Raw genomic sequence first — 22,804 nt, forward strand, 5'->3', positions numbered from 1 at the left:
TTAAACATGCATGGGATAGACATACGGCTCCTGAATCTAAGACGAGACCAACGACTGATTAAGGTTTGATTCGTTACAGCAGGAGAAACGGGCGACTAGACGGGGGCCGAATGGGGCCGATCTGCAAGCACAGTCTGTGCTTCAGTGTTTTTTTTTTGTTTCTAAAAGGAGTTAAAAGGTGTTTTTTAATGTAATTTATAGTTTATATATAATCATATATTTTCAGTAAAGAAACTCAGATTTAATGACTTCCCATATGGAATTTTTCTGCAGACGGATATCGCTCCTAAAGTCATCCGAGCAAAGATTTTAGCTCCACTTTTTGCCTGTAATTAATCTGTAATTGTTGCCCCTTCACGCGCTAAACGTGTCCTGCGCTCCTTTCTTATAGGTTAACGCCACATTTATTATTTGTTGTTCTCATATTAGTATTTTGGCCGCATTGACGTCCGGTGACACGGACTCCGCGTGGCGTCCGCCGCTCTCTTCCAGATGCGCTCAGAAATATAAGATGTAGAGAGCTGTGGATGCAATGTGCTGTTTCACCATGGGGCGGCGCTGTCCACCACAGCGCTCTATGGTCGGAATTAAACAGCAATAAAACAGCGCCAACATCAGGCTGAACTGTGAACAGCAACATAAGAAAAATTACATTTTATATCTTGAGGTTTTTTGGCTGATTTCCCCCCCAAAAAAAACATAAATAAAACCTCTATAGACATTATTTCTCACGATGATTGATTTTGGGTATCTGCTGGGGTCGGTTCATCACATCCCCCGGTATCCTACTGCAAATGTAAATTTATGATGAAAATAATAACTTAAAAAAAGCTTTATTTTAATAATCACAACTACCAAAAATGACACCAAACGTTTCTACAAACATTGAGACAGCGTTGCCAGAAGTGTTTCATTCTATTTCAGTATATTTCAGTTGGCGACACACACAGCAGTCCTCGCGGTGTGATTTAATGACTTTATTTATAACCAAACATATCAACCATCCCACATCAATAGAACGTAGCAATACACTTAAAAAATATTAACCCTTTCAAATTTGCTTTACTGGGACTTAAAAACAGATACAAGGTAACAATTCAATAATCTCAACGAGGGCAAAGCAAACGCAGAATGCAAGTGCAAATGTGCGTGTTTTCAACGGTCAACATTTTATTTTTATTACAAACTTTTTTCTTTTTTGAGAAAAAAAATAAAAAGATTCATAGTCCAGACAAGGTTGGAGTGCGTAAAATCCAAGGGTTATTTAAAAAAAAAAAATTATATAAAGAAAAAGGAGTGGAAGAGACTAAACACCGGTTTCGTCACAATGAAACGATGCTTTATATACACAGAACAAAGTATCCGATCTTCTTTAAACCAAAAAAAATAATCCTGGTTGTTCATATACATTTTCTTTAAAAAAAAAAAAAAAAAAAAAAGACCTAAACAAAAACACTTTAAAAATAAAAATAATTTTTTTTAATTCTCAGCATTTCTTATAGAAGAATTCAGGAGTGTTTTTTTTTTGTTGTTCTAGGATTTGAGGAGGTAATCAGGACTTCATTTCACTGAAGGTTTAAGACGAATTACCTACAAACTTCTCGTTGCCATCGGCCGCCGTTCTGCTGCCCGATCCAGGGCCGTTCCGGAGAGGAGTCCAAAAAAAGAAATTGTGGAATCTGCCCCGTTCTCGGTCAACCAACGCAAAAAAAGATGAGGTAGGATCAGAAGTGGCTCGCTAGTCCCTGCTCACCTTTTTGCCTGCAGTCACGCTACGAAGTGAATCTAACCACCAAAAATCCCGGGAAGTCTGGATTTTCAGGACCCTTAAAATTTCAGGTTTTTTTAAAAAAAATATTCCATTAAACGCGATGACTTTTAAAAATACACATAAAGTCCTTCACAGCATCGGTAAATCTTCATTACAAGCCCGTGTTCTGCCGTATCCAGTCCCTCATGTTTGTGACGCTTGTGTAGACGCCTGGCTTATTCCTCCTCGCGCAGCCATCGCCCCAGCTGACTATACCAGCCAGGTACATCTTGTTATTACTTTCCAAACTGGACAGGGGTCCGCCAGAATCCCCCTACAACACAAAGCGTTGTTAATAAGAGCTGCTATGCCAAGCATTCCACGCGATTAGAGAGAAAAAGAGAGAAAAGGCATAAATTTATGAAACATGCGATTACCCTGAAAAAAGGTACAACTATGGGTGACTTTATTATTATTTATTATTATCGCAATAAACATGGAGATCCCCCCCTCCCCAAGACATAGCGAGTAACAAAAAGACCACCAAGGAATGTAGACGACACTTCATTAAACAGAAAAGCATCTGCGTACAGCGAGGGCCGTAAAGCTCCAGAATCCACCGGTTTGGGATTGGGTTGAATTTTGGCCTTTATTGGTCCTGGAGATCACCCAGGTTCCGAACGGTCGCTATTAAGCAGATGCAGCTGGGCAGCTGAAAAAGTTGGGGCTTTTCGGAGAGGTCATTACACGTAAATGCAGCCCGGGATCCAAGGTACCCAATAAGGGGCCCTATGCTCCTATATGATGGAGCAAGGGGCCGTAGTAAGCAGGCACGAGCTCTATGCAGCCCCCTATGTGACCACGGCCCCTAAGACAGTAACCCGAGCTCCTTTTTGGACCGGGGAAGGTTCACCTGCCGTTCCAGCCCATTGAGAAATTACCTGACAGGCATCGATGCCGCCGCTGACAAACCCGGCGCACAACATGCGGGCCGTCAGCTGGTTGTCGAGAAGTTTGTTGCATTCATTATAGTTGATTACGCGGATCTCTGCCTTTTGTAGAACCACCGACCCGGAACCTGCAGAAGGAAAGACACAGCGTTGCACTTGGTGTATGGTAGGCAAGATCACAGAGCGCCAACGCGTCTCCGGAGTTCCAAGGACTACACAAAACCATTAGACAAGCTTCTCACCCCCTTCGCTCAGCGCCCCCCAGCCCGTGACCCATATGCCTTTGCCCACTGGGAAGTTGTGGGAGCTCTCGGGGATGCAGATGGGTTGGATGAAGTCGGTGTAGGTCACCGGGCTGCTCAGCTCCAGCATGGCGATGTCGTTATCGTACGTATAGTCATTGAAGCTTCTGTGCGCCACGATGCGTTTTATCGAGCGCTCCACCACGTCCTTGCTGGTGACTCGCTGCTTCTGATCGTGCAAACCCAGGAACGCCGTCCACACGGAGGGGTCGGAATACCTGCCGGGGAAAAGAAAAGAGACCCCTTCAGATCCCAGCCTCCACCACGGGCTGCCCCCCAATAATACACCATTAGCAAAGCATGACCCAACCGGCCTCACGAGTCTAGAACCTGATGAGGTCACACAAACACCTTCATTTAACTGACAAGCTTATGTCATCCTCCATCGATGATGTAATAATGACACGGCCAAGGCGCGAAACACAGGCATTTGGGGCATTTCACAATCCGCAAGCTATTTTTGCTCCCTGGATGTATCAGAACACGCGTGTCGCACGTACCGTGTTCCTTGCATGTCTTGGAAACAATGAGCTGCAGAGATCAAGATTGTGGGTGAAACCAGGGACGCTCCGCACGTGTGTCCGTCTTTCTTGGTGTGCAGACTGACCTGCCACGGAAACTCTCCGATATCGGCGTTCACCCCCCCTACAATCCTGGTCTTTCGCGTGTACGGGCGCTTCCCGCAGTCTGCCGGAGAAACTCAGCTGTCAGATTTTACTTATTCCGACATTAAGGAAAGGTCAAAAGAGCGCAAGACCAGCGGCCGACATCTTCCAAAAGGGAGAGAGCTCCGGGGGGCCGGCGGTCACTTACTGCATTTATCGGCGTCCTCGTCCGAGCCGTCGGCGCAGTCCTTTTCCCCGTCGCACTCCGGGTTGGTCTTGCTGGTGCACTCGTTGTTCTTACATTTGTAGGTTAATTCCGTGCAGGCGGTTTTGGGATCTAAAACAGAACGAAGCCAAGATGTCACCCCAGCCTCAGTTTGGCCATTTAATGCCTTCGGTCCTTCAGCCGGCCCCCTAAAACATGACTTCAAAAAGCCCCCCCGAGACACTGCTGGGGCAAAATCCCACACCTGACCCTCTGGGGGGGTCCTGCGTAATGAGACCCCCATTATTCTCGGAAACGCTGCATTTACTCACCCGCGGGGCAGCTCAGCTCGTCGGATCCGTCTCCGCAGTTGTCGGTCTTGTCGCATTTCTGCGCGTTGGCGATACATTTTCCATTCGCACATTTAAAGTTATTTTCCGGACATTCTGGGGGAAAAAAACCAAAAACAAAAAACATTTTCAGTCATCAGCAGAAAAACTAAATCCAAGATCTGCATCATGCGCCAGACACTCACTGCAGTCCTGCTCATCGCTGCTGTCCCCGCAGTCGTTGACGCCGTCGCACAGGAAGAAGCGGGGTTTGCAGATGGTGCTGGTTTTACAGCGGAACTGATCAGCCGTGCAATCTACGGAAACGAAAGAACAAACGCTAAAAACGGTTATCGGGCCCTAATACATGAACGAGGGGCCCCTTAAAAAGAACGTTTGCGCCTCGGCGCTCGAAAGACAATCGTTAACATTCCGTGCCAATCAAAAAGCTCGGTAACCGGATCAGCCCGTTATCCCGAGCGACCGCTTTGGTCGCCGACCATCCAACAAAACAGCTTTAGTTCCGTGTGAGCTGCCCCGAGTGTCCCCAGCAGAGGGCGCCGTCTCATACGCCCCGAGCATCTCTGAGCCCCCCGCCTGCAATCCGCGACCGCTGAACACTCACTGCAGTTTAGTTCGTCGCTGAAGTCGATGCAGTCGTTCCACCCGTCGCAGCGGCGCTCCTTGCTGATGCAGCGGCCGCTCTTGCAGGTGTACTGGTCGGGACACGCTGCGTTTCAAGAGAAAAGGAGGGAAAAGTCACTCAACCGACGGACAGTAAAAGCCGCCGGCGCCGACGCGATGACACTAAAGATACTCACGGTTCTCAGAATCGTACGACACGTACTGCGCCGTGAAGCCGGTGTCGGTGTGCGACTGGTCGGAACGGAAACGCACCATCATTTTATTGCTGTTGCTCGAAACTACGAAGGGCTGTTTCTCCCCGCAGTACCTGAGAGATGGAGATTTATGGGGCATTTAAACCAGTGCTGGGATAGGCATATGGAACAGCCTCCCAGCAGAAGTGGTAGAGGGTAATACAGTGAGGGGATTAAACATGCATGGGACAGACATACGGCTCCTGAATCTAAGACGAGACCAACGACTGATTAAGGTTTGAGTCTTTACAGCAGGAGAAGCGGGTGATTAGACGGGGGCCGGATGGGGCCGATCGCTCTTTAGGCGCTCGCAGTCTGCAGTCCGGGTATTCAGAGAATTTACTCACCTCTGGTTATTGATCTCCACGTAATCTTTCGTGCACGAGCTGACGGGGACGCCGGGTTCCAGCAGGTAGAACATGTTAAACCGCAGCTTCACAAACTTATTTCCCGGAACCTGCATGAAAAAAAAGGAGAAGCCACTGAGCCCACAAGACGGGGTATTTGGGGAGAAAAAAAAAGGTTTTAAGAGAAACAGAACCTGAAAACAGAAAGCAGACAGATGGCCAAGGAAAGGTTAAGGTTAGCCGGATCGGGTATCAACTACAAAGGTCAAGCGAGGTCACAAAACCCCAGGAGTTTTAAAATATCCAGAACATGCGCAGCGGGTTACGGGGGTGGGCGGCGTAACACCCCTAAAAACCGGGAGGCTAACAGACACCTACCTGGATATCCCAGATACATTCCTTGTTCGCGGGGTAATGGCCGGGGTAGAACGGACTAGTAATCACCCCTTCGGAATTTCGGATTGTGCCCCCACACACTGCAATGGGGCGGAAGAAAATGAGAGAAAGTCTCAGTACACAGAAAATAGAGTAAAAAGAACATTACTACACAAAAAAATACAAAAGGAGAATTCTGGGTAAAAGGGAATTAAAAAAAAAAAAAAAAAAAATTTTCTTTTTGCGACATTGTATCTTATTGCAGTTACCAGGATTACATTTTGGGGGAAACCAGCAAGTTCTCCACATTAAGGAGTTGCAGCAAATTAGAATATTTTGGTAGATAAAGATTATTACTGCTATTTCTATTATTGTTATAATAACAAAAAACTATTTAAAAACATAAATAATAATAAAACAAATAACTGAATTAGCAACAACAATAATAAACAAATAGAACACAAATAACGTAATAAAAAATACAAATTTTGCAACATCTGTAACTGAAACTATTTGTACATTTTAGAAAGAGTTTTAATACAAGTTTCTTTTTGCACGCTGTGTAATTAATGACATCATATTAATGACATCATATATCCATATAATTATGATTTTTAGCGTCTTACGCATGGTCGAAGGCTGCTGCTTGAATTCCGCCATGAACCCCGGCTGCCTTCCTTTGTCGTCTGAAACCATGGTGATCAGCATCACATTTTGGGAGGAGAAGAAGGTGAGATTGTAAGACGGAGGATAACTCCCACAAAGCCTGGAAACGAGAGAGAGAACGAGACAGGGTTAAGGGTTAAATTCCCGGCCATCTCCCCCCCCACCCGGCACTGCACTTTAACACAAGATACAGGGTCTGAAACCAGGGACAGACAGACAGACCCCCCCGATACCCCCCACATCCCTTAATATAATGAACGGTAATGGAATTACGTCATCATAGCGCGAGCCTCCGCGATGCTCAGCGAGTCGTACAGTTTGACGTAGTCTCCTCTCGGCAGGTTACAGGTGTCCATCTTGAACGTTTTGAACTTGAGGCTGATGATGTGGTCGACGTCGGCGCGGAGCACCCACTGGCACCGCGTGTTCGGAGGGTAGGGAGAGTTGGGAAAGCCCGGGCTGGAGAACTTGGTCAGCTCCCCGGGTTTGGCGTGTAGAAAGTAGTTACAGCTGTCTGGGGGACGCAGAACACAAACGGAGCGTTCGACGGATACAAAGTGACCAAGCGGCGCAGGGAATCCCTTATACACCGCGAACATGCGCAGCCCCCCCACGCGCTCCTCAAACACAGGCTTATCCGTTATGTAGAAATTCCCAGCTATCCACCAACAATCGTACGACCCGCCAAAAAGTAACAGCGACCGTTTCTATACAGAAGAGACGGAAACACTTACTGTCCCGGAACTTTCTTGCCAGCTGGAAATCGATAGCTGTAAAGAGATAGAGAGTGGGGTAAGGATCCGCGATGATGTACGGCCCGGTGCGTTATGACATCATCGCCGGCTGTCATAAGCGGCGAAAGGTCTCTGATATTCTAAATCTGATGGCTGCTTGTAGCGCGTTTGGGGGAAACCCATCCATCATCCCCGTGACTTACGGTACGACTCGAACGAATCCACGGCCAGGAAGCTCCTCCTCAGATTCACGTTCTGTACTTTTAACTCCGATATCGCCTTATCCAGCGCCTCCTCCCGATAGGCAGGGACGGCAAACTCCGCCCAGTAATACGCGATGACGCTGCCCTCACTGCCGGGGAGAATAATGTGGGGGGGCATTGGTGTTAATAAGAGGGGATCATACATATAGAAGATTTATCTAATATAGATTTAAAATATAGATTTCCTGGGCTTATAATCATCGCTCTACACATCGAGACGCTTAGGATGCCGGCCAATGAGAAGTTATGAATTAACGTTAATTAATAAAATTAATAATAATAAACGCAGAGTTTTTGGTCACTCGATGGGGTTACCTGAACGCGGTGACGCTGCAGTCGCTGAAATACGGGGCGATATCCGGGTGCCCGCTGTACAGAGTCTTCAGCTACAACGAGAGAGAGTAATTTACGACGTGAGAGAGGGAGGGAGGGAGAGAGAGAGGGAGAGAGAGAGCGAGAGAGAGAGGGAGCGAGAGAGGGAGCGAGAGAGAGAGGGAGCGAGAGAGGGAGCGAGAGAGAGAGGGAGCGAGAGAGAGAGGGAGCGAGAGAGAGGGAGCGAGAGAGAGAGGGAGCGAGAGAGAGAGGGAGCGAGAGAGAGAGGGAGCGAGAGAGAGAGGGAGCGAGAGAGAGAGGGAGCGAGAGAGAGAGGGAGCGAGAGAGAGAGGGAGCGAGAGAGAGAGGGAGCGAGAGGGAGAGGGAGAGAGAGGGAGAGGGAGAGAGAGCGGGAGAGCGAGCGAGCGGGAGAGGGAGAGAGAGAGAGCGAGAGAGGGAGGGAGAGAGGGAGAGGGAGGGAGAGAGGGAGAGGGAGGGAGAGGGAGGGAGAGGGAGGGAGAGGGAGGGAGAGGGAGGGAGAGGGAGGGAGAGGGAGGGAGAGGGAGGGAGAGGGAGGGAGAGGGAGGGAGAGGGAGGGAGAGGGAGGGAGAGGGAGGGAGAGCGAGAGGGAGGGAGAGCGAGAGGGAGGGAGAGCGGGAGGGAGAGAGAGAGGGAGAGAGAGAGAGGGAGAGAGAGGGAGAGAGAGGGAGAGAGAGGGAGAGAGAGAGGGAGAGAGAGAGAGGGAGAGAGAGGGAGAGAGAGGGAGAGAGAGGGAGAGAGAGGGAGAGCGAGAGCGAGAGCGAGCGAGAGCCGGACGCGGGTCTGTTCTGGGAGACAGACGGAATTATACAATAACGCTGGTTTCTACGATCGTGAAAAACGATTGTTTTATCCCTGGTTAAAATTCGGCCTCTTCCCAGAGATCGTCGTTTAGCGGCCGGGGGGGTCTCTAAAGTGGGCGCAGCGACCCCGTGGTGCCCATAATGTGTATTATTTGACCCCGAGGTAGTAGGGAGAGTCCAGCCTGCAGCAAAGAGAGGGCTCCAGACAAGATGCAAGGAAGAGAGAATCTGTGTGTTAGTGAGTGTGCGCGCGTGTGTGTTTTAGTGAGTGTGCGCGCGTGTGTGTGTGCGTTAGTGAGTGTGCGCGTGTGTGTTAGTGAGTGTTAGCATGATTGTGTGTCAGTGCATGGTATTAGAATGTTGGGGGTAAGTCTAGGGTTAGTGGTGGGAAGGAGAGGAGAAGGGAGTGAGTGTGTGTATGGTTACGTGTATGGTGTCAGAGTGAGTGTCATGTTAGTATGTGAGTGCGCGTGTTTTAGTTAAAGTGGGGCACCGAGGAAACACGGCACCCAGGGGCCACTAACCCTCGGCTCACCAGTTTAGTGAAGGTGTTGAGGGACAAAGTATTACAAAGGGTTAATAATCGTTACCATGTCGGTGACTTTCTCAGACAGTTGGTTGAACTCCGGGGTCGAGGAATTCTCGTAGGCGTCGATAAACGGGTAGTTGGTGATCCTCAGGTTTCCGGTGAACATTTTCTGCACGCGGGCGTTCCGATCTACACGAGAAACACACGCAAACTAAACCCAGGGGCCGGATAACACGGGTAAAGACCACGCTAGCGGGGACCATGGGGGATACTCACAGGCGAAATGCCACACGAGGAGCCCCACGGTGAGGGAGAGGAGAGCGGCGCCGAGCACCACGCCGACGACCACGTACTTCCTCCGCGGACCCCGCTTCTCCACCTTCTTGGTGTTGGTGGCCGGTAGGAATTCCACGACCTCCTCGAAGCCGTTCATACTCTGCGGGAAACGACAAAGTCACACGCTTATTACACGCTTATTACATATAACACGCTAAATTCCAGGGGAAACCGCAGGGTAGAAATTATTACTCTTCATTAGATGCCCACCAATAAATCCCCCCCGCATGTCAGATATCATCCCCCTCTTACCAAAGAATTATAAATATAATACGTTTGAAAATCGCAGTAAAACGACCCAGAATTATAGAATAAACGCAGCTGAAAACTCCATAAAAACCACTAAACCACAATTTCTAAACCCGAAAACTGCCAACAGATCGGCCCCCGGCGGCCCCCGTTTCTCCTGCAGTAAAGACTCAAACCTTAATCAGTCGTTGGTCTCGTCTTAGATTCAGGAGCCGTATGTCTATCCCACGCATGTTTAATACCCTCACTGTATTACTCTTTACCACTTCTGCTGGGAGCCTGTTCCATTTGATCTACTACCATCTAGTATAGTTCTGATTGTTTTAAAAAAATCAGTCTCATCACAAACCGCCTCTTAACAGCGAGGAAAACACACAAAATATATATATAATTGTATTTGGTCGAAGAGGAGGCAACTTTAAGCTACCGATACTTTTTAGCCCAAATATTCAGCAAAAATGGAATTTCCGGAGAGCCCGGATACGCTGCGGAGACGTCTCACCTTCACCAACCGACCTTAACGTGATGAGTAAAAGAATAAAATGCAAATAAAAAATAAATAAAAGGGAAATGAAGAGGTTTGTCACCTCTGGCCATTGGATGAGCCGCCCCATATGCAAATTAACCCGAGAAAACGATTCATGTTTATTTGCAGTAAGCCCGCCCCCTTTCCTCATTATATTATAGGAAGGACGACGTTCCATAAATATTACGTTTTACAACCAAATCCATTTGTTACCCGTTAATGTTACGCGTTTGTTGTTTGTTTTTAACCCCGGAATTCCCAGACGTCTCCCCCGCAGGAAACGTTTTGACAGACGGATTGCGCAACAAGCGAAAAATCATTTCTCCTCATGACAAAAAACAAGTAAAATAATTACAGCGACGTAATGACTCACCGCGGGAAGCCGGGGCGCAGCGCACGACATCACCGAAACGCCACGAACTCTACCCAAAACCCACGATTCCCCAACACCCCCCACCCGTCACGTTTGTTACAAAATGAATCATTCTGACGGCAGCAGGTGAGACGATCAGCAAAACAGAAAGGAACGCGTCACCTAAACGGCATCACGTAGAGCAGATCGGCCCCATCCGGCCCCCGTCTAGTCGCCCGTTTCTCCTGCTGTAAAGACTCAAACCTTAATCAGTCGTTGGTCTCGTCTTAGATTCAGGAGCCATATGCCTGTCCCATGCATGTTTAATACCCTCACTGTATTACCCTCTACCACCTCTGCTGGGAGGCTGCTCCACTTTACTACCGAGTCGTAAACACAGTTGTGTTGCTCCACTACGTCCTGGTTATTAAGACTTCGTTTCTTTTTAGATACGGTGTTTTACTTGGTTAATTAGCTTAATGAGGCGTAGAAGACGACGTCGACCACAAACTGCAAACAGTCCCAAGTTTCACCAACGCCCCAAACGCAAACACGGCCAGGTGTGAAAATTAAACATTTCCTGCATTTACTACTCGCTGTAAACAAAAAAGCACTTTTACCGGAAATAGGAAAAACAAAAATACTAAAATTTAGTAATTTGTGCAAAGTGTTAATGATGACGCAGTCGCCGTGGCAACTAATACAGGTCACCTGGTGATTGTGTATCCCCCCATTGTGTTTATAATTTGCCCGGGGGGTATCAGGCATGCTCGGTGTTGCCCCTGGGGAGGGCAGTTTCAGGCGTTGCCCTCCAGCCCATTCCGCGCACAAAGAGCTGACACTTCCCCCGTAGCTTTTTAACACTTTCATTTCCATTCCCCGACACGGCTTCCCCGTCACTCGCGGGCCGAACGGAACAAAAAAAACTCCAGAAACTCCAAATAAAAAAATCACATAAAACATCATTTCTCTACTTTAACCCCTTGACTGCCAGAAGATTGGACAATTCCACCCTTCCGTGTGCATCAAAGGGTTAAAAACTGGCTGGCCCATCACAGCTCCTATAGAGAAATAGTTGGAGGGGAAACCAAGAACATTTCCAGAGTCACTTGGGGACAGGATACAAAGGATCATTTCTACTTCACTGAAGTGGAACGGCCTCCCAGCAGAAGTGGTAGAGGGTAATACAGCGAGGGTATTAAACATGCATGGGATAGACATACGGCTCCTGAATCTAAGACGAGACCAAAGACTGATTAAGGTTTGAGTCATATGTATATCCCATGTATGTTTAATACCCCCAGTGTGTTACCCTCTACCACTTCTGCTGGGAAGCTGTTCCACTTATCGACCATCAACACAAGCCACAGATAAAAGGTATTTTTTAGGACAGACACAGCGGTTCCTTGATGCCCTCACTCGGGTCGGTTGGGCCGTGGCGGTTTTCAGGCGGTAGTCCGTTTGGTGAAGCGCCGAGCGTCGGGGAGATCCTGTTTTAACCGAATCGTCGCTCACAGAAAAACCGGTCTAACCGCTCCGTGCCGAGCAAGACGGGACTCATTCAGCGGCTCCACCAAGAATGTGCCAGAGACGGCTCGGCGACAATGATCCGGGATCCCCCCCACCCCGCACTCAAGGAGTTAACCCCGACTTTTTTTATTTTCTTCCTTTTACCCCAAGCTGGTGGGGTCCCGCGTCTGAAATGTTTTGTTGCCCTTTCATCTCACTTCTCCTTTCCATTTGTTTTTATGGCGACCGGGGGGTATCCGGGGGTCCGGCGCCCCCCACTTCTGCCCCCTGACAACCAGATAGACTGCACAGAGCTATGACATCATAATCCAGAAGCCGAAAGAGCGGGACGCGCGGGTCAGGTTATTAGAGACAGGTTACACAGAGAGGGCAGAAAAGAGCCAACTGCCCCGTCCGGCAAAGATCCCCCCCCAGACCTCGCGTGCGACCCCCGCTGTAACCCGAGGACCAATCGCCATACCCAGGGCAGATTCTCGGGTCACAGAGTCTGGATCTGACTCCTTCCCATCCCCCCCGCTGGGATCATATATATGACTCCCAGTCGGTGCTTTTGCCCTCAGTATGTTATGGTTGATATCCCTGCTTGAACGCAGGTGACTCCAGTAAGTGTGTCATTTTTCTTTTAATCTGTTTATTATGATGTCACGTATCCAGAGCAACCAACAGTTTTGTAACTTTGTCCTTCAGCACAAAACACTCCTTTTTACTATTTATCCAAAACCAGAAATAAAACCAACAAACAAAAGAAAACTAAACAAAAAACGGTACCCCCCCCCCCCAAACCGGTATCTCCACAATCCCCAACCCAACACCTGCAGCGTCCGGCCGACTCTCACCGCGGCCAAAATAATATAACCGTATCTTTATTAACAAGTCAAGGTTTCCATGACGACCGGTATTAGAGCCATTTGGCGAGTCGCTGCATAGAATCTTCACGATGGACTATTAAGGGGTTAATATTCCAGGTATGCCACTCACCCCAGGCCCCTGCAGTGCCAGTCCTGCCATTACCCCCCCCCCCCCAATGCCAAAATCCTGGGGGCCACATCCTGCATCAAAGGGGGCCGAAGTGAGAATAAAGGGGGCCGCCGCGGACAGCGACAAATAGCTTCAGCGTTAAGAGAAAGAAAAACATTGCATTTCCTAAAAATCTAAATGAGTTCTAAACACAGTCGTATAGTAAATACATCGCCCGCATCACAAGCACAGGCCTGCGCGGTATGATGTCACCGAGGTGACGCAGCAGGGGGAATGCTGGCGTCAGGACGGTTTAATGAGTTTTTTCATTTTGTGAGTTTTAAATAAAGGAGAAAAAAAGAGGCGGGAGGAAATTTAAAAAAAAAAACAAAAAAAAAAAGCAGGAGGGAAAGTTTCTTATTTCACCCCAGAGGGCGTCCCGACCGTCAAAAACCGGACCGCTTCCCCCAAACATACGATTTACGGTCCGGCTCATTAACCTAACGAAGCGTACGGAGGAAAATGAACCATTTATATATTTATCAGAACCCCCCCCTTCCTGTGTATACCGCGGGAGCAGCCATCTTAACTTCCTGCTCTCCGGATTCGCAGCATTATTCCTCCCCGTTTTTATTGTACGTTTTATTACGATGAACGAGTCTTTTGCGGGCGGCGATTAAACGTAAATCTCCCCAAAATAGGAAACGGAAAGACTTTTAGTGAATGTGGTTCTGCTAATAGCTGCCAACCGGCTCAACGTCTTAAAGGGACCTAACAACAACAAAAAAAAGTTGGGGATTAATTTAGCGGGATTCTCATTGCAGCATTTTCTGATGGGCAGACTGGGGAGGAATAATATAATCAGTTCGTCCCGGCTGCCCGGGATCCTCCAAATCGCTGCCTTGAAGTGAATTTTGCAGAAGCCAAAAACCACAAAAGTGTCTCCAGTAACCCAGGAAACGGAGCCGATTCCGCTTCAACAGGACATCCTTCTACCCGTCCCGACACAATCAGAAACAGACGGCTGTCTGCGGTTAGCAGAGTCTGCGCTAAGGATCCTGCGCAAGCAAGCAGAGGAGCTGGCGGGGGGCCGGCGGGCAGGCAGAGGAGAGGCCGGCAGGCAGGCAGAGGAGCTGACAGGAGGCCGGCGGGCGGGCAGAGGAGCTGACGGGGGGGGGGCAGGCAGGCAGAGGAGCTGACGGGGGGGGCGGGCAGGCAGAGGAGCTGACGGGGGGGGGCGGGCAGGCAGAGGAGCTGACGGGGGGGGGGGGGGGCAGGCAGGCAGAGGAGCTGACGGGGGGGGGGGGGCAGGCAGGCAGAGGAGATGACGGGGGGGGGGGGCAGGCAGGCAGAGGAGATGACGGGGGGGGGGGGGCAGGCAGGCAGAGGAGCTGACGGGGGGGGGGCAGGCAGGCAGAGGAGCTGACGGGGGGGGGGGGCAGGCAGGCAGAGGAGCTGACGGGGGGGCCGGCAGAGAAACAAAATGTGACATCAGATAAGAAGCATTCAAACCATCCGGTCTGCCCAGAAAAGCTGTCGAGGGCCGGGGCGGACAGGCTGGTGTTTCTGTCCTAATGTCTGAAACAAAGCGTATCGCTTGCAGGGAGGCAGGCAGTACCTCTGCGCGATCCGGCGTAACCGGAAGCCATTGTTATTCTGGTTGTCACTGAGAATCCGCGCCTGGTTACCGGCCGTCTGTTTTTTGTTATTTTGGGATATTAGACACTTTCGCTGATAATGACGTTTTTTTTGATCACTTGCTGCGTAAATCTCCGCGTTTCCCGCCGTATTTGTCTGCGACTCCGGCCAAAAATCCTTATTCCGGCTTAATCTGTACATTTCCCAAATTCCATTTACTTTGCCCTAAAGATTGTTCAGCGATAATGTGGGTTCCTGGCTTGTTTTTCCTCCCCAATCTCCCCCAAACTTTTGGAACGTTTTTTACACAGCGAGCGATTTACGTGAAATGTTTGAGACGTTTCCCAGAATTAACCCATTAAAAATGACTCTAAATCTCACAAACCATGAGAATTCTGGGATGCGGCCAATTATCGCCCCGGAGAGGACGAGCCAATCGCGTTTATCCAGCGTTTACAGAGTCACCCAACCAATCTCACGACAGTATCCGGGGCTGCCGGAAATATTCCTTTTAAGAATAAGGGTGGAAATATTCCTTTTATTAAAGCATTTAATTCTACCAAAGGAAGAAAAGGATGGTAGATGCGTGGAACGGCCACCCAGCAAATGTAATTAGATTATGGCCAGAGGCTTAGAGGGAAGGGAAGGAGGGGGTGGGAGATGAGTGGAACAGCCACCCAGCAGAAGTGGTAGAGGGTAATACAGTGAGAGGATTGAAACATGCACGGGATAGACACATGGCTCCTGAACCTAGAATCTGCAGGCAGATCGGCCCCATTCGGCCCCCGTCTAGTCTGCTTGTTTTTCCTGCTTTAAAGACTCAAACCTTAATCAGAAGTCTCAATTCTCACTTCCAGTCCCTAAATTCATCCCTAAGACTCGAGGTTTCCCGCGGAATCTCTTTACTAAGCGCAGGAGATCCTGAAAGAACGTTAAGAAACTCTGCGCCGCCTACAAACAAATTGTTACCGCGAGCTGTGCTGACACGCGATCCCCTCCCGTGTGCTTCGCCTTCCGTGTAACACGAGCCGTGACGTAGCCATGTGCTGGAGGAGAAATTCTGCCAAAACGTCGTCATTTCTGGGTCTGAATCACAGGCCTAAAAAACACGCTTTGGGAGCAGAAAATCCACCGCAGGTTCCCCCCCCCCCCGAAACACTTATTTATTCCATGAGCGCCGTCGTTACGTCACTCATCACAACCCAGTGTCTCCAAGTTTTTAAATTAGAGTTTTTATATTAAAAAAAAAAAAAATTCCCAAATTTGCCATTTTTTTTACAGTGCTATATTCCAAAAGAACCCCGGTAACGGAGTACTTGTAACCCTGTAGATTGTAAGCTCCTGTGCGCAGGGCCCGCCTCACGTGTCTGTAAGTCAGATTGTTATGTTATATACTACTTGTTATCAGCGCTACGGAATATGATGGTGCTATATAAAACATTAAATAATAATAACCGAGCATCGGTAGCGGAAGGTCATGGGGTGCACCCATCCCTGGTACATGTCAAAAGATCCGCCCGATTATTCCTCCTTATTAAGTTACGCCTCCTCCTTGGTGAAAGCCGATTGGCTCTAGCGGCCTTAGGAGGAGGAGTTAGGAGAAGGCAGGTGAGTTCAGGACAGTGATCAGTAATGAAGATTTTGCCCCATAAGCAGAATCTCAAATTAATGGAAAATTTTTCCCTTAAATTTAGGTATTTTTAATAAATTGCTAAAGTTACCCATTAAATGCCAACAAAGTAATCGATTAATTATCCATCTTAATTCATCCCAATCCGACACAGAAAAGAGCGCAAGCTTTCCGGACAAAACTGCCCTAATTTAACGGGCATAGAAATTCCACAAAATCCAGCTCTGTTAACCCCTTCAGTAAATAAACCAAACCCTCCGTCCTATGACTTTTCTTGTGTCCTTGCACATACAGACATGTTTTACCGCACAAAAGCAGAGTTTGGTTCACAATGAGTTAAGTAGTCACAACAATGTTGTAAAAACACAGTTGTCAAAAATATTTAACTATTTCAGGGTTAAAACTTAACGCGCTTCGTCCAACATCCATTTGGATCCAATAGAAGCGTCCGGAAGAAAGTCATCTCTGGAGAATTCCAAATAAAAACGTTTAGCTATTTAACCGATAAATACCCATCTGCAAACCTCCTGGAATTTACTGCCCCCCTCCCAGCGTCAACCATCAAAGAAACTCAGGAGAAGGCCCCCCCGGACACACGCGGAAAGAATTAATCCGGAATCTTTTTCTTCTATCAAAGTCATTACTAAGGGATATATTTAACTTAAAAAAATATATAACTTTATAAAGAATGTTACAGTAGCGGAAGCACATCCAACAGCGGTGTGAGGAAAGAGTTAAATAGACGGTAAAAAAAAAACATTTTGGGGCTAGATGTTGATACATTCTGCATATTCTATTATGACATTGTGCTTATATACACACACATATATACATACATTCTAATAATTATATAATACATTGTATTCTATTAGATAGTATGCGATATATATATATATCACACAGACATAGTATATAAATAAGAGACAAAAGCCGACAGACAGAATTAGACGAAAATGCCATTTACCCCCCCCCCCCCCTTCAGAGCTAATTACCCCCACGCTTTATCTGGATGATAAGCCCCGCTGATTAGTTGCCGTTTGCACTGATAGCCGATCGATCACTTTGCTGGTCGCCGGATCTGGGCTGCGGTTTGTGGATCGCAACAAAGTATCAATGTGTTTGTTGTATAATATATACTGACGTTCTATAACATCTAAACACAAACATTAACCCCCGGGAGTCCGGATCGCCTTACCTCCGGTCTGTGGCTGTATTTCAGGTTGGAATCAGAGTTCCTCATATTATCCTGAGAGGGGAGACTGCTGAGACCTCCTTTCTCTTGTCTCTGGTGGGAGATGAGTGGCAGCCTCTATCAGACTCCTGGGGAAGGTGTGGAAGTTCCGCTGAGCAGAGGCTGCTTCCTCCCCCTGGTTTCAAGTGAAACTGGCAGCAGCTGCAGCGAAACTCGGGACTGAAGTCACAGATGTGGATTTACCTCCCAGGCTGGGGGTTTCTGCCTCTCCTGCCCACTCCTCGGATGCCCCCTCACTCCCTGTCTGCCGGGACCCCGGGTGATTTTGCTCTTTTTCCCCTTCTTTGCTGCTTAATCCTCCGACTCGCAGGTAGTAGTTTCAAGGTGTGGCTTTTCTTCCACTTCCCACGAGATTTGCAGAGTCCCTCCTTCCAGGCAGGTGAGGTCGGGGGGGGGGGGAGAGAGAGAACAGAAACCAAGGAAGGACAATGAAACTCAACCTCTCCCCCCCAACCACTCAATGCCCCCCAACCTCTCCCCCATCTACTCAATGCCCCCCAACCTCTCCCCCTTCTACTCAATGCCCCCCAACCTCCCCCCATCTACTCAATGCCCCCCAGCCTCTCCCCCTTCTACTCAACCTCCCCCTATCTACCCATCTACTCAATGCTCCCCAACCCCCATCTACTCAATGCCCCCCAACCTCTCCCCCATCTACTCAATGCCCCCAACCTCTCCCCCTTCTACTCAATGCCCCCCAACCTCCCCCTATCTACCCATCTACTCAATGCTCCCCGACCCCCCATCTACTCAATGCCCCCCAACCTCTCCCCCTCATCTACTCAATGCTCCCCAACCCCCCCATCTACTCAATGCCCCCCAACATCTCCCCCATCTACTCAATGCTCCCCAACCTCTCCCCCATTTACTCAATGCTGCCCAACCTCTCCCCCATCTACTCAATGCCCCCAACCTTCCCCCCCCATCTAATTGTTACAAGAAAGAAGGGACTGCAGCTTTACAGAAAAGTATAAATACAGACATGTTAATTATGGTTTATTGGGGTTTTCTTTAACAACTTGCCCAAAATGTATTAATTTCAATATTTTTTTACCAGAAAATCTAACCGTCCAGCCCAAAACTACAGAAACACATAATATTCTTCTCCATATATTTATTCTAAATATAAAATACTAAATATATCTGGGGAGTCCAATAGAGCCACGGGGGGGCGGGGGGGGTATATTAAAAGTAATTCTGGTGCAAAGTGTGAAAATGGTGTTGTCACCATAGCAACTAACACAATGTTCCAGCTTCCTCTGTATTGTTCTGGTGAATGAAAGTTAGAATAAGAGTCATAAAAAACCAAAGTCATGCAGGATGCACAGACTGATCGGAAAGTGGGGCGTTCTCATGGAACGTTTCGTAATAAATGATGAGCTTTATACTTATTTGGGGGACTTTACTAACCCAACAAAATTAACTAAAATGGGGGCATCTCATCAAAAACAGAAATGTATATAAATATAAAATTCGGTTATAAATCGGCCCCTCTTCCCGCTAGCGGTTATTTGGTGCAATTCATTTGCATTTGGGGGTCAGACCAATAGAATCGCCGCGTTCCAGAGAAGAAATTAGATTTTTCACACAAGATTTATTTGCTGGCGGATCTTTCTAGAGATGATTTTATTCTTTATTCTGCATCTTTGAGGACAGGGAGTGTTTTTTCGCCCCCGGGGGATTCGTCGCATCTCCAGGGAGCCTCAGGCTTCAAAACAAACCTGCTGACGAGGCGTTTCACGACGTAAAATGTCCTTTAACATAAAAACCTATTTCCATCTCATAAGCTCTATAATCTCTGTCACGGGAGGTAAATAGTTAAAGGGCGATTATCGCTTTTCGGAAGACTCATCCTCCGCTTTACTATATTTAGTCTTAAAAAGCAGCGTTTTGTTTATGATCTGATGCTGAGTAATCACCGAGAATTCCGGAATAACTTAACTGTCTGACTGCCAGAGGGGTGTCCTTCATAGATGGATAGAAACATAAAACCTGCTGGCAGATCGGCCCCATCTGGCCCCCGTCTAGTCGCCGTTTCTCCTGCTGTAAAGACTCAAACCTTAATCAGTCGTCGGTCTCGTCTTAGATTCAGGAGCCGTGTGTCTATCCCATGTATGTTTAATCCCCTCACTGTATTACCCTCTACCACCTCTGCTGGGAGGCTGCTCCACTTATCTACCATCATGTTTCACTCTTTCTATCATGTTAAACAAACCCCTTAGCAAGTGATTGTGAGACCATGGAGGAGGAGGGCAGCTGCAGCTACAGAGCTACAGATTCTACCGCAGGTAAGTGCTTTATTTATTTATTTTTATTTTTTAAAGCATAGATAATAAAACAAACAAAAAGTACTTTAATCCGCATTCTTTTTTCTGGGGCTGCCAGGGACAGTAAACTGTCCCTTTAAAGTATCACATGACAAGTAAGGATTCCCTGAAAAATTATAAACGAGGCTAGATGTTATGTTTTTAATACATATTTCAGGTAAGGGGTTGGGAATTCGTGACGCTTCAGACCTGCATTAATTTATTAAATTCAACCGAGATGCATTCGGTCCATTTTCTATGAATAAAGAATGATTTCTGAGAAGGGGGATTCAGCGGGGCTGGGAAAGGTCTTTCAGATAAATTTAGTGAAGCAGGTGGAACGGAACCTTTAAAAATAGTGAATTTTGGGTAAAGTCTTTCTTTACGCAGCCGCATGATCGCCATAAATAAGGTAATTAAGCGGGGTTTTATTGACTGGAGATACAGAGTTAGGGATTTAGTGGAATACGCTGGGTTCGTGTGAAGAGACGGACTTTGTCCTGCGTTCCCTCTGAGTCGTCGTTTAATGGAGGACACCGAAAAGCTGCGTCAGGTAATTCCTTGTACAGCGCTCTGGAATATGATGGTGCTATATAAACCAAGAAGCAATAATAATCCCGGAGAAGCCGTCATTATCCCATCTGCCTCCAAGCCAAGCAAAGAACCAGATTGTCTCTGCTGCAGGAATCTTCCAGATGGAAAAATCCGTCCAAAATCAGCCCCCTGCGCGTTTCCCCGTAATCCCGAATGCGTCGGGGAGAACGGAGATCACAGGGATGGAGGAGGAGACCAGCAGCGTCCTTTAGAACATTTGGATTATTCTACAAATGTTATTCCTTTACAGATCGGGAGATTGGTTACATCTCTGCATCTGGAGGGGTTTCCTGGAAGAGGAGGATTCTGTTGCGATCACCCATTGGTTATTTACTTGTGATGTCAGCATGTTTATATTTTCACCACGAGTGATGACGTATGAGACGGCTCATAGATTTCCAGCTGAAATGTCTCGTAGTTTTGCTAGGAGGCCAAATGTTGTACCTTATTCTTTAATGAAGTAAGTTACAGATGACCTTCGGGCGACCTTTGTAATAATTCTGTACGACGTCATAGGCATGAATTTTCCGTGTATTCGCCCATTTCTATTAGAATAAGGTTTATAACCGTCGCCGCAGGCCGAACAGGGGCTATTGTGTCTTGCTGAAGAACGCCATCTGGTGCCTGCGCAGTATATTCACACCGACCGGCCGCAGCTTGCCGACGCCAACTCCACTCAACAACCTCTTTCTGTTCGCTGAAACATTGTGTCTGGGATATTGCGGGTCTCCCGTTGAACCTCGTCAGTCGGCAATCAGGCCGCCCGTCGTCTGCGCTCATGAAGAATAGCAATTGAATCGATGAGCTGCACCAGGGCCGGCCCAAGGCAAAATGCCGCCTGGGGCGAATTTTAAAATGCCGCCCACCCCCTTATGTACCCTTCCTCTCCCTCCGTCCCTGCCGCCCCCCCCCTTCTTGCACTTACCTTTCAGCAGTCCTGCGGCGAGTCTCCCTGTCGGAAATCTTCCGGCACTCAGCATTACAAGCCAGCACCGAGACCGAACAGGGAGACTCCCCGCAGAGGAGAGAGCGAGGGGCGCCGAGCGGTACTGACAGCGGCGCCCCTTTCTCTCTCTTTCGCTTTATAAAAAAAAAAAGGGCTTGAGGCGGCGAAGTGCCGCCCCTTCAAGAGTGCCGCCTGGAGCGGTTGCCCCACTCGGCTCCATTGTTGGCCCGGCCCTGAGCTGCACTCAAGTCAGTAAATAAACAACCAAGTGGAGTTTGACCCAACAACCCGAGAACGTTTGTGCAGCATGCGGACGGCGTCCAGACACACGCGGCATCCTTACGCCTGGTTTTGCTCGCGTTACCCATTTGTCGAGCTGCTCCCGCCCTGGAAATCTCTCCCCCGGAATCCACCTTCATCTCCTCTAATTCCATGCAGTTTAAGGCTTATAGACGTTATGGGTTTACTTTTAAGATACGTTGCACGTGGAAGAAAGAAACGGCACAATAATAATAGATAATAAATACCAGCTATTTTATATTCAGCTGTAAGGACAGAGCATCGCGACCCCGTACAGCCTTTACCGTGAAAATGTTTTTTTGTAATATATTCCCCGATTTATGTGACCCGACGCTAATCCCACCCCGACAATTCATTGCTACAAAGTTACAAAGGCAGCGCCCCACGCATTTAGCGACAGGAACTACGGCCTGGCAGCCCAGGAAAAAAGCAATGAAGATATTTTGTTTAATAGAAATATTTATAGAGAACTGAACAGCTAATAACCAAAATATATAACATGCTGCGTCGTCACTGTACCATGCAACAAATCCCGCTGCAAACTTTGCCAACATATATGTGACAGCAACACAGCCAGTCACAACAACAAAACATACAGCATCAAAGATTCTTACTCATGTACATCGGCAAACGTGGTGTACATCATACAATGCTCTGCATGTGACAAAGGGGGCTACACTGGAGAAACGGGGCTTAAGCTGCACCTTAGAATGAACCTGCACCGAAGCGCCATCAAAAACCACGAGGAAGAAAAATATCGCACCCCGGTAGGACATCATTTCACACAGAACAATCACTCCATCCAAACCCTAAAAATTAAAGGACTCAAAGGAAATTTCAGAGACTCTCAGGAAAGAAAAACATTTGAGATGAAAATGATTACACATTTTAACCCCATAAAAGAGGGACTTAATGTGGATTCTGGTTTCCTTACACACTACCAGAACTTCATATGAACTTCATCGAAACATCCAATGTCTAATTGCTGTTATCTTTGATGTTTTACTGTGGTTATTGGTTTCCCTGAGTTTATTTATTCTGTCCCTGGGTTATCTCTCTACCTCTCTGCATTTCTCACCTCCAGACCTATTATTTACGACA

At 47.8% G+C, this 22,804-nt stretch overlaps 1 protein-coding gene across 1 annotated transcript; it reads right to left on the reverse strand.

Moving 5' to 3' along the window:
- Nucleotides 1–1,922: 1,922 nt before the first annotated feature.
- On the reverse strand, nucleotides 1,923–17,545 carry LOC149286932 (suppressor of tumorigenicity 14 protein-like). Its single transcript, XM_089493771.1, has 19 exons — nucleotides 17,501–17,545; nucleotides 9,364–9,523; nucleotides 9,149–9,276; nucleotides 7,720–7,790; nucleotides 7,345–7,493; nucleotides 7,142–7,177; nucleotides 6,681–6,921; nucleotides 6,368–6,507; nucleotides 5,745–5,842; nucleotides 5,367–5,476; nucleotides 4,963–5,093; nucleotides 4,767–4,871; nucleotides 4,348–4,458; nucleotides 4,145–4,258; nucleotides 3,816–3,944; nucleotides 3,503–3,689; nucleotides 2,943–3,220; nucleotides 2,692–2,828; nucleotides 1,923–2,084 (listed from the first exon to the last, which is right to left on the reverse strand). The coding sequence occupies exons 1-19, from the start codon at nucleotides 17,543–17,545 to the stop codon at nucleotides 1,923–1,925; spliced, it is 2,532 nt and encodes an 843-aa protein (XP_089349897.1).
- Between the last annotated feature and the right edge of the window lie 5,259 nt (nucleotides 17,546–22,804).

This window comes from Sceloporus occidentalis, unplaced genomic scaffold (assembly GCF_023333645.1).
Source record: "Sceloporus occidentalis isolate IW3139 unplaced genomic scaffold, rSceOcc1.0.p SCAF_66, whole genome shotgun sequence".
Classification (NCBI taxonomy): Eukaryota; Metazoa; Chordata; class Lepidosauria; order Squamata; family Phrynosomatidae; genus Sceloporus; species Sceloporus occidentalis.